The sequence below is a fragment of the Scardinius erythrophthalmus genome (assembly GCF_964197995.2).
Source record: "Scardinius erythrophthalmus genome assembly, chromosome: 25".
NCBI classification, from domain to species: domain Eukaryota; kingdom Metazoa; phylum Chordata; class Actinopteri; order Cypriniformes; family Leuciscidae; genus Scardinius; species Scardinius erythrophthalmus.
The window spans coordinates 5,841,704-5,853,639 of NC_138245.1; the positions used below are offsets into that span (position 1 = coordinate 5,841,704).

The 11,936-nt window shown below is 38.7% G+C and overlaps 1 protein-coding gene across 1 annotated transcript; it reads right to left on the reverse strand.

Annotated features, from left to right (window-relative positions):
• Positions 1 to 793: 793 nt before the first annotated feature.
• On the reverse strand, positions 794 to 11,225 carry rpn1 (ribophorin I). The gene is made up of 10 exons (XM_081357885.1): positions 10,828 to 11,225; positions 10,024 to 10,088; positions 6,719 to 7,025; positions 3,933 to 4,142; positions 3,394 to 3,586; positions 3,201 to 3,300; positions 2,948 to 3,086; positions 1,959 to 2,078; positions 1,626 to 1,871; positions 794 to 1,538 (listed from the first exon to the last, which is right to left on the reverse strand). The coding sequence occupies exons 1-10, from the start codon at positions 11,059 to 11,061 to the stop codon at positions 1,356 to 1,358; spliced, it is 1,797 nt and encodes a 598-aa protein (XP_081214011.1). The 5' UTR covers positions 11,062 to 11,225; the 3' UTR covers positions 794 to 1,355.
• Between the last annotated feature and the right edge of the window lie 711 nt (positions 11,226 to 11,936).

The window sequence follows — 11,936 nt, forward strand, 5'->3', positions numbered from 1 at the left end:
TCTTTTTTTTATTATTATTTTGTGGCGGAAACAAGCTTCCATACCCTTCAGTGCCTCTGTAGGGTTCTGATCGTTTAAAGGAAAATGAAAATGGAAGGTGATGTTTGCATTATGTTGTTTTCTTTCTTTTCAATGAAAACACTTAAAGTGACCCATCGACTCTTCTACCTGTCGTTCTTTACATTGTGAAATCTAACCCCATTTAGAGCACTGTGAAAAAGTGTGTATCTGGATCAAGGTGATCCAATCATGTTTGCTTTGAAAAACCAACACAAAATTAAGATGGATTACCTGATATAATTCTGGGCACTGTACACTAGACTATATGAACTAAAAATATACACACCCACACAAAAAACTATATCATCATAACTTGGAAACAGATCTGATTGGTAACTGTCAGTCTTTTGTCAAAAAAGGGTTTATTACACAGTAAAAATTAGTTTTTTTTTGTATATAAACTCAATTTCCAGCAATCTAAAAAGCTGTCTTATATTGATTACACACAAACAACCATTAAAAATAACATGGCAACAAAAAACTACCAAAGAATCATAAAACATTTTTTTTTAATTTTCAAGGTTTAGATTTAATTTGCTAAATATTCAAGAATTAATTTGCTACCCCCACAAAAAAAACTATGTTTGTATTCTGGGAGAAAAAAGACATTTATGGACACTAAGAACTTAATGATAGAATGGATTAATGATAGGTGTCTAATGGCCTGCACATTTTGAAGTAAAATTGCTTTACTTTGCAAAGACTGTTATAGTCAAATAAATCAGATCACTGGTCCGGTTTTAAACACCTTGTTTATTTACGGACTGAAAATGTGTCACATTTACCGATGACATACAAAAATCAATCTCATTCATATCATTCACTGTGGAACTGAAGTACGTCATTTACAATAAAAGAAAATCATACAAAAATGTGAGAAATAAAAACCCAATAGAAAATTTCCAAACATGAGCATATCAGCGTCAACCTTTTCAGCACCTTGTGTTTTAGGACGGGGAAGATCCTTTTCTCTCTATCTCTATTTTTTTTGTTGAAAACAATAAGTGCAATGATGTTCAGGTGAGATTACGATGAGAGGTTGTGGAACCAATTTAAATTCAAATCCGACTCCAAAAACTGCAAATGATAGTGAAAAGGAAGCAGTTTGCTGGACTATGATAATGAAGACTGCATCTGACATTCAGCAACATGAAACATAAAAAACCCTCTTCCACGACCACACACACATCCTGCAAAAATCACTCAAACTTCCTACAAAGGCACCAACATGATGTTCACAGAATGATGCATCTTGTATGTGAGTGTACACTTGATCTGCCAGTCCGGTGTGAGATTTACAAGGCGTCCAGAAGGCTGTCGATGCGGCTGACCAGCTCTTGCCTCTTGCCCGTCAGGGTTTTATCCGAGTCGATGTAGGCGTCCTTCTTCACCTTTCCGGCCACCAGCCGCTCGGCTTCCTGACAGGATCGGGACACCAGATCCTTCAGCTGGCCGTCCAGCTTCTGTATCTCGCCAACCTGCAGGCGGAGGAACGGTGAACGTTTAGAACCACTGAAAGCATTTTAAAATGAGATAAAAGAACGGCTTCTGTTGAGATGGACTACTTTTTCAGCCAGATCGGAGCCCTCTGCCTTCAGACGGGCTTGTAAAGCAGTGATGTCATTGGTGAGGGTGCGGTGTTCAGCCTCTAGAGTCTTGCGGCCACTGTTTAGGGCTCCGGTGTCCCGGGATTGCTTGTAGCGGTTCACCACTTCATCCATGTGGCGGTACAGGCCGAGACGCTTGTTGACCAGAGTCAGGACCTGCTCGGTGATGGAGGCCACCTTCATACGCACCTCCGCTGCTGGATCCTGGCAGAGTAAATGAGGAAACGGACAGCTTAGATAAGAATCGGACACCTTCAGTCGTTTCTACAATACCGTGTGCTCCAGGCGCACCTTGGTGATGGAGAAGTCGAGGCGCACGTAGATGATGACAGTGAAAAAGAGGATGTAGAACGCTCCCACCACTAACAACGGCTCCTGCAGCATCAGGATCTTATTGAAGTTGTAGTGAACCTAATGAGAAAAACACAGAGGGCTTATATTTGCTACTTTCTGCATAAGCACACTGGTGCGGTCGCTGCCTCCACAAGACATTTTTGACACTTTGCATGCACTTCGATTCCATTGGAAAAATTTGAAGAAAGGTTTGCTGAGCAGAGCACCGGTACTTTAGAGGGCAGAGCAAGAACTGCAGCGAATAATGGCAAAACCACCATGTTTAATGTGGCAACTGCTCAGCGTTTGTTTAGAAATTGACGTACATGCCCACTCACTTTTGTAAACTAAATAAAAATATCCGAAACAATGCTGTAGTTTGATGAAAAAAAAGTAGATTTTTTGAATAGCTTTAGATTACTCTATGTAGAAGAAAATTAAAAGAAAAAAAATATGCAAGAATTTTTTCTTAATGAGCTTCAATATATATATAAAAAAGTGTTGCTTGAAAAATACAAATGTAAAAAGGTCAAAGTGAATGCATTTAAAACCTTTTAATTTATATTTATAATTCTAGTTAAATGTAGCATGTTACATTTAAATTGCTTTATCCATTTGCCAATTGTATTTATTTACAATTAACATTTTAAAGGTCTTTTTTTTTTATCAGTTTGAATAGTGATTTACTTTATTTTTAAATTAGTAACTTTTATTTTAAGAAGCACTCTTAGTCTTCCATGCATATCTAGACCAGACTGTAAAATATGAAAACTAAAATGTTCAGCCCATATTTTCTAAGCAACACTGTAAAGTGCATCAGGGTTAAGACGACAGGACAGGATTGTACTTGAGGAATCTTGAGGCTTTACAGAAGTTCTGTATCTTTGCAAGAGATTTAACACCATTTAAAATGACCCTGCTGGTCTCCTGTGAAAGTCTGAGATTACCACAACGTCCTGAATGTGCTGCTCCACCAGATTGTTCTTGGTGGCCACCAGCACAGGTCTGCCAAAGGTGTCCAGGTAAGTGTAATGCAGCTCGTCCTGACTGCGGGTGATGGGGTACGGGGTGTCCATGTGGATATTTCTAGACCAACAAAGCAGCAGTTAATCTATTGTCAAGATTTTTAAAGGAATTGTGTATTACATATTTATACCTGTAAGTGCAAGTCACCAAATTAAACTTATATCAGATGCTCACCTGGCTCCTTCAGGAAGGATCAGTTTCACCGTTAGCTGGTCAATAACCTGGTCATCATAGACATGATCGACCAGACGCATCTTCAGGGCATACTGGTCTCCTAAAGGCCAAATGGATTTGTAACTTTATAATGACTTTAAATTAAAAGAAAAAAATGTTTCTAATCTCTCAACTTCATAAACCAGACACACACCCAGATTGTAGAGATATTCATAGCTGGGAAGATTATAACCAATCATGTAATGTGTTTTCCAGCCGCCGAACAGCGGGAAACGGGGACGGATTTCAACCTCTACGGAATCATCTAGAACTTGGAGGTGAGAGGTGGAGATGTTCCCGATCTCATCGCGGTAGTACACGTCCTGAGCAGAGGCTGGGAGGATGGTCTGCAGGGATACAGAACACACAAGTTGAAGAAGAACATCAAACCAAGTGCACCGTGGAGGTCAAGATTCCTCTTCATTTAAGCTAAAATTCATTTTAAAGGTCTAACTTTCCTTTTATTTAAGAGGCACTCTTAGTCTTCCATGCATATCTAGACTCTAAAATATGAAATCTAAAATGTTCAATGCAAAGCCAAATATAATATATTTCATACCCCTGACCAAAATAGAGTTCTTTCGAGTTCCCTACAGGAACACAAACTTCAGCTGAGACATTATGTTGGACCAGCTGTCATTTTGCAAAATTCTTTGAAGAGTTTAAAAAAATAAAAAGAGAGTGTTTAGACACCTTGAAAGATTTGACTGAGGAAATGCCGCTGTCAGACTGTCTCTGGTAGTCATAGCGGGAAAAGGGCCCCTGCAGGTAGGCACCAGTGTGTCTCAGATCGACGGTTTCCTCCACGGCGATGTTGCCCCAGTGAGAGACCTCGATGGTTCGAGTGATGCTGCTGATGGTGAGGAAGGGTGTGTTGTTCTCATAGTGGATCTTCATGGCATCCTACAAACCAGCAGTTTTCAAAAGGTTAAACACTGCTGCTCAGAGTAGACGTCCACACATACACATCGTTTTAGCAGATTCGTTTCCAGACTGTGGTTATCGGCAATAATCGTTTTTTTCCCGGTTGCGTTTGTTGCAGGATCAGCTGAGAAGGGTCCGCTGTCATCACAGTATGAGAGCGGCCTCTAGAGGCGAAATAAAAGCTAGCACTGGCACCTCGTGGTGTTTATTTTGACACGTTACGCTACACGTAATATATCAGATGCAGATTTAAAACTTTGACAATGAAAAGGTAGGTATACCGTACAATACATAAACAGGTTGTCATTTTAAAAGGATTATTTTGTTGACTAGATGCTGCATTAGTAGCCAACGAGGCTGAGAGGATGTTAACCTTTGAAGGCCTACCTCAAGCGAACAGTGTAGCAAAAATACATGCAAATCTTAAATAATTATTTAAATGTCATGCTTGTTATGGTCTATTTGCATTAGTTTATATCAGATTTCCTTAAATCTTGCCATGGAGGGCCAATGCCCTGCAGAGTTTAGCTCAAACCCTGATCAAACACACCTGAGCAAGCTAATCAAGGTCTTCAGGATCACTAGAAAAAGAAAAATCACAGGTAGGCGAGTTTGATCAGGGTTTGAGCTGTGGCCCTCCAGGACTGGATTTGAGGAACCCTGGTTTAAATCCAGCTGGGCACGTTTACTCATCAGTAAGCCAGCTAGGTTGTATATTTAAAGCTAGTAATGAGACACCGCCGGTTCTAGAGGGTGCGAACCACCCTCAAAAGAAAGCGAGAGCACCCTGTACAGTTGATAATGTAATAATGTCATATTGGCAAAGAAGATTTGGCGAACGCTCAAGTGCGTTTTGTGTTTTTGCTCTGGAGAGTGTCAAAGGTTGATTTCTTGGACGCAATGGCCAATCAGAAGTGTTTATATTGGACAGAATCCATTCCCCACTCAAAACATCAGAGTTTTTGTTCAGTGCTGAGTTCAACAAGCGCTTTCATTTGACCCTAAAAACCCAAACTTAACATCCAAAACAGCCAGATCAGCGATTGTCGTAAAATACAGTCACTAAACAATAAACTGCAGGACGTGCTCGATAATAAACTGCATTACGCCGTGAAAGAGATACTGTTGCCCAAGAGGATTTCTGTGCACTCGCTCTGAGATGGATTGGAACATTAATAAACATAAAACTCTGAGCTTCAGGTTTATGCCTAAATGATCACATATACACACAAATGTGTCAAAATACCTCGCTTGGGGAGTTCACTGTCGGTCACGTCTTAAGTGAACAAAGGGTTGGGAAATAAGTCGCATGTGTAACAGTATATTGGATCTGTGCATTCAGTCTTAAAGTGACAGCAGCCTAATACTCCTGCAGCCGTCTGTGTTATTAATGCTTATCAAACAAGAAAAGTCTATTGCTCTTCAGTAGATTTAGTAGGATTTATCTATATTTCATTTATACAGTGAAGACTATGCAATGTTGTTTTATATTTGATTACTTTGATATTAAGTTGATAAAGACGGTTCTGTTTTTTTATTATTATTTTTCACAGGAATGCTATATTTGCTAAGCTCCTCTAAGAGAGTTGGCTATTATTTATTTCGGCCAATACTGCTTCTAGTGATCGTAATCATGATCGGACCACCCTTACAGGATTTATCGAAATAGATTTGACATGCATTTGGATTTGACTACATTAAGCAAAGTAAATGTAAAATAATATTTTAATAGAAAAATATTCAAATTTGCATTTGTTTTGATTTAGTATCACCTGTGGCCCTTCCCAAAGTTTATTACATATATAGAACTAAGTGTGCCAAAGATAATGTCTTTAAATAACCTTGTTTGAGTAAATAAATTACCTCAACTGATTATCCATATGACTATAGGTGCTAGTGTTTCTGTATCCTAAGTTAGTTTGAGACTGTTTTATCCTCTTACTCATTTTCTACAGCTTTTGTAAATGTAGAAATCTGTCAACTGATTGACTCCTGGTCTTCATTGAACATACTGGTCTCATTATGGGGTCTAACTGTTATTCCCCTACAGGTTAATCAATTACTGCCTAACTTCACTATCGGTCCACCTCTAGTTCAAAGTTTGAGTCAGTAAGATTTGATCAAACAAAAACAATTAAAATGGTTAGAGAAGATTTCTAACTTTCTATTAAAAGAATCTTGCAAAAACAATTCTCACAGAGTCCACAAACATATTAAAGCAGGACAACTGTTTTTAACATCGACGATGCTGAAAATTCAGCTTCATCACAGGAATAAATGACATTCTAAAATATATTAAAATAAAAAACAGTTATTTTAAATTAATATTAGACAAAATTACCGTATTTTTGCTCAAATAAATGCAGCCTTGGTGAGCAATAGAAGTTTCAAAAACATAAAAAAAAATCTGACTGAGCCCAAACTCTAGTTACGTAAAAACAAAACTGAAAAACTGACGTGAAGCATGAAGTCAGTCAATTTCATAACTAGCACATAAAGTCAATACTATCATGTAAACACACTGTTTGCAGTATATGACTGCTGTGGTCAGTCACCTGGCTGAAGGGAGGTACATCTTTGAATGGTCCATACTCAATAGACTCGTCGCTCTTTGTGGGGTTGCCCAGTTTGGTGTAGGTCTCCACGGTTTTGGAGGCCAGGCGCACACGGGTGGTCTGGGAGCGGGTGGGGTATGGGGAGAACAGGTAGTGGTTCCCCTGGAAGACCACCAGCTGTCGCTCGGCCTGGGTGATCTGGGTGGGGAAAGGCTTCAGCACGTGACTGAACACAGTCTCGACCTTCACCCGCAGTTTAGCCCCCGGAGCGAGAGAAGACGGTAACTGTGCCTCGAAGAATTTACCACTGCAGGAGGGGAAGAGAACAAGATGGAGCTGTAAATGATGTATACATCTCCAAGAAGAGGAACATGCCAATATACACAACGAGGAGTGTCTCTCATAGCCCATGTGTAACTTTTGTCACATCTGACTCGTTAGAGTAATTGTTTGTAGTCTAAAAAGCAAAACGAACATTAAATCTGTCTTCAAACCACATCCGTTTGCAGTTTAAAATTGGATTCAAATTAGGGTTACAAGATTAATCCCATTATTGCTTCTCTCGAATAAGCATAATCATCTGAGATATTAGCCCACTGGTTATTTATCCTGAAAACTTTTTTCTTTCATTTATTAATTGCATTGGTAACAAGGTTTCATGTGTGGGTTGCCAGATGTCAGTTTAAATCCCCAAAAAGGAGCTTTTCTCTAAAATGGATCCATTTTCTGCCCAGTGTAATACTTAATCTTCCCAACCTTCCCATCGTTTAAAGATGTCTATTGTGATACTCTGCACAAATCAAAGTGCAACACCGCATGTTTGTGTTCCTTTACGAAGACACTTGTGCTCATTGCTTCAACCAACTCTGCAAGCAAACTGTAAATACAAACATGAATTGAGACTATATCGTTTTTTTGTTTTTTTTTAAGAAAATCACATACATAATTTGGGATCGATGACAAATTTAACTGTTTTAGCTTTTGAAAGAAGCTTCTTAAAGTTTTACCAGTATTCATAATGTAGAGTTCGACTGGTTTTTTGATGGCTGATGCTGGCGATGGCCACTAATGTATATATGATATCAATTTAATGATTTAAATAACTATTGCTATAATAAAACATATATTTGTTGTACATAATATTTACAAAAATTAGAATTAAAAAAAAAATCTGTAAAATAAATATATTTCTTAATTCTGTAGTCCTATTATGGCATTTTCAGAAATTGTTAAATAAGATCATTTAAAAAGTATACACTATCCAATAACAAACATCTGAAAAGTCTGTGTGCACTGGGAATCATAATTTCTTAAAGACTAGGCAATGCTAATACTACATATTATAGCATGTAACACAGCATAGTTTGAAATTGCTCGCTTATGCGTGTTCAGTGAACAATCCAGTCCACACCCAATTCACAAAGCTTCAATCTTTTGCTCGGATGGACCGTCATGCACAGACAACATGCATTTTTATACAGGATACAACGCCCATACTTTTTTATAAGGACCATAAAAAAATTAAACAAACTATATCGGTCGAATGCTTTCTAAATTATGAAAAATGGTAAAACTTTAAGAAGCATCTCTCAAAAGCTAAAATCGAATATTAATTCTAAATATATCAAATTATGTCTACAATTTTCAATTTTCAAAATAAAAGTCCTGCTTGCGACACCAAACAGAAAAAGCCAAATATCACCTGACGTATGGACCTTGGGCTGACCTCTAGTAAGTGTGTTTATGTATATGATAAATATAATAACTGAATTGACGTTCTCTTGATCTGTGATCACGCGAAACTGGAATGATTCTGATGAAATGTAAATAGAAATTTCTTAAAGGGATACTTCAGGATTTAGCATTAAGCTTTATATTAGTAGAAAACCTGTAGTATTTTCGAATTACTGTGCTTTCCACCCTCATATCCCCCTGAGACGAGAGATTTATGTATTTTTTGTCTGAAAAAAATCCTCCGATGACGTCAAAATCGTCATTTTGCGTCATCGGAGGATTTTTCTGGCCAGAGGCTAAAGACTACAGCCAGTAGGAGGAGCTGTCCCGCATGTGTTCAACCCGCCCATAGAGGGTGGGATCTCACTCTCAGAATGTACACACAGTCAGCCGTCTTTCTTTGGAAGCTAAACAGAGCTAGCAGGCTCTTGTTCTGTGGAGAAAACTGAGTAGTAGGGGTTACCATCCTCTTTTTCCCGGACATGTCCGGCCGTCAAGATCGTCCAAAATGTCCGGGATTCGGCTTTTGCTTTCTGCAGTCGCCATTCATTGTTTACATGCACACCTCTTGTTTCAATCTAACTGAATTCATTCCGATTGGTGAATCTGAATGTAGTGTTTACATGAACGCTAAACAATTGGTTGATGTGCGTTTTAACATTGCTAAGAAAATTCCCGCTCCTCCGTGAGAGATGCAAGACCCGGCGCGTCTCAGTAATGACGCCACCGGCCTCGCGCCGTTCTCCCGCGGCCGTCAGCCTCGTCCTGCTCGCCACAGTAAACATGATGAATGAATGGCGACTGTAGAACGCAAAAGCCGAATCCCGAACATTTTGGGCGATCTCGAAATCCCAGGAAAACTCGTCACAGAGTCTCACTAGTAGCCTAACCTTGTTGTTTTCAACTGCGCTCTCTAACCGGTAGGCGTGGCTTGGGAGTGGCCTCCTAGGGCAGTGAAGCAAGTGCATTCTGGGAGTTGTTGTCTTTCATCCACATAAGCCAAAAATAAATTTTCTGGATTTTCTCAGTCTAGAAAGCTCCAAATAATTCCACATTTCTTCTACATAAATGACCCATTTTAAATACACATTCATCTTTCCAGAGGTGAAGTATCCCTTTAAATGAGAACAATCGTGATTACTAATAACTTATAATTTGAGCAAAATAATCCTGATGATCAATTGAACCATTATTGAGCAGCCCTAAACTAAATCTGATTTTGGCATGCTGAACATGTTAGTCACCACAAAATAAAAACTAACAAAACTTCTTGCAGTAGTTGTTATAAACGAAATTCATGTGCCCTCATATTCTTTAATCAAAATAACTTCCCCTCCCTCTTCCAGTGACATCTCTGATGATGTGTTTACTGGTGGAAGGGGCGGGGCAACCTGTCACTCACATGAGATCCACCAATAGCAGACCTCAACCATCCAATCAATTTCCCATGGTCAAAAGGTCCCATACAAAAAATAAATTCTGGCTTGAGAAGCGATATTCGTCACAACAGTGAAGAAAAGATGATTGTAACTTCTGTTTCATGCCGACTTTAATACTTTCGACCAGTTTACCTTTGTCCAGGGATAGTTTTCTCTTTCAGCTCTAAGCTTTCATCCTCCTCTTCCTCTCCCTTTACCTGGTGAAGATAAAACAAACTTATGTTATAACCAGAAACTTCTTAATATGCAGTCTAAAGTAAGAAAAACAGGTTAAATCCATGACCCTAAAGTCTGTTGAAGCTTAAAACAAGCCCTCTGTCTACAGATGAAAGCCAAACACCTGCATATGAGCCGTCTGTCAAACTCATAGCTACTAATATACACTTTTAAGCACGAGAAACAAACATTTTTATTAAAAGAAGAAAACCAAATGACGCTGGACTCATGTTTTTGTATTATATTGCTGTAGTGCGACAGCACGGAAGTGAACTGTGTCTCCAGAACGTACGTGTCACGCTGGCACTGACAGAGCAAAGCGGAAGTGCGCTGCACAGCCACAGCTAATGCTAATCCTAGATATATAACACTTCAATAACGCCATGTGCATTAAATCAGAATTCATTTGAATTCATTATTTGAACGAACTTTACATCTTAACTACATTGTTTGAGATGAAATTAGCCAAAAATGTGTGCAAATGTACAAATCAAGCGGAATCATGCAGCTAGCTTAGGCTGCAGTATATGAAAAGTTGCACTCCCTATTGTCTCTATGGCAAAAATAAGTTTCAGATATAATTTAAAAAGCACGAAACAGTCCGAAATGAATAAGTTACAATTAAAAGAGAAGCTATCAAAAGTGATAGCTAGCAAAGAGCTGCCCTCCAGCATCACCCACTCTTGCCTTGTATTTTTATTCATTATTTGATTTACTCACAGATGCACCGATGAAGGCCAGATGCGGCGCGAGCTCGGGCTCCAGCGCGAGCGTGAAACTGTGCACTCGCGACGCCCCGTGATTCGCGAGCTGGATCTCGGCTGTGATCTTCCCGAGGTGAGTGCTCAGATCCAGCGTGCGCTTCACGTCCTCGTTCACCAGACCGTCCGCGCCGACCGACGCGCAGAAGAGGCACGAGATCAGCACTAAACTCACCGCTCCGGCGCTCCACATTGTCTTGCGTTTATATGTTATGATTTGGCGGTTAATAAATGTAATAAGTCCTATCTGGTGATGTGTTTGCGCGTGCAGTGAGGCCTCGCGCTGCAAAAGCTGCTCCTGAAGGATGACGCTTCATTCATTCCCTCACGAGTGACGTCACCAACATGGCGGACAACGAACCCACCTTTCACCGGGGCTAAATAAATAAAAAACCTTTCGCAGCGGCTCTTCTCTTTCTTTCTTCTATATTGTGACTGTTTCCTTTTGTGTTTATATAATGTTGTCAATAAAAATAAACTTTCACCGAGGCAAGTGCACAGTAGTGAATGTTCTACTATGGATGTCTTTATCATCACTTTTCATCGTATAGTCTTGTATTCAGCAAAGAAACTTGATGAAAAGTGACAGTAAAGATGTTGGAAATTATTTATATTTCTAATAAATGCTGTTTTTTTAACTTTCTATTCATTATAAAAGGCAATTTCCACAAAAATGCATTTTTTTTTAATGTAGATTATAAATGTTTCTTGTGCACCAAATCAGCATATTTCTGTAGGACATTGTGACACTTAAAATGGCTGAAAATTCAGCTTTGGAATAAATATATTTTTAAATATATTAAACTAGAAAAGAGTAAACTAATATATTTATTGAAATACTTAAATATTACTGTTTGTGTTTTTACTGTATGTTTGATCAAATAAATGCTTGGGTGAGCATTGAAGATTTCATTTAAAAACTATATGAAACTATATAAAAAAACTAAAAATAAACCTATATATATATCTATATCTATATAGATATATATATATAGAGAGAGAGAGAGAGAGAGAGTTACCAGGGTAAATTATAAAAATGGTTATTTTTCCATAGAAAAGCAATTATGT

Bases quoted from the DNA above. Each gene is read 5' to 3' on its own strand.
- rpn1 (XM_081357885.1), bottom strand. From the start codon at position 11,061: ATGTGGAGCGCCGGAGCGGTGAGTTTAGTGCTGATCTCGTGCCTCTTC. The intron at 3,301-3,393 runs GTGTGTGTCTGG...TTTGGCCTTTAG, and splicing joins TGAATATCTCTACAATCTGG to GAGACCAGTATGCCCTGAAG. The intron at 1,872-1,958 runs GTGCGCCTGGAG...TTACTCTGCCAG, and splicing joins TCGACTTCTCCATCACCAAG to GATCCAGCAGCGGAGGTGCG.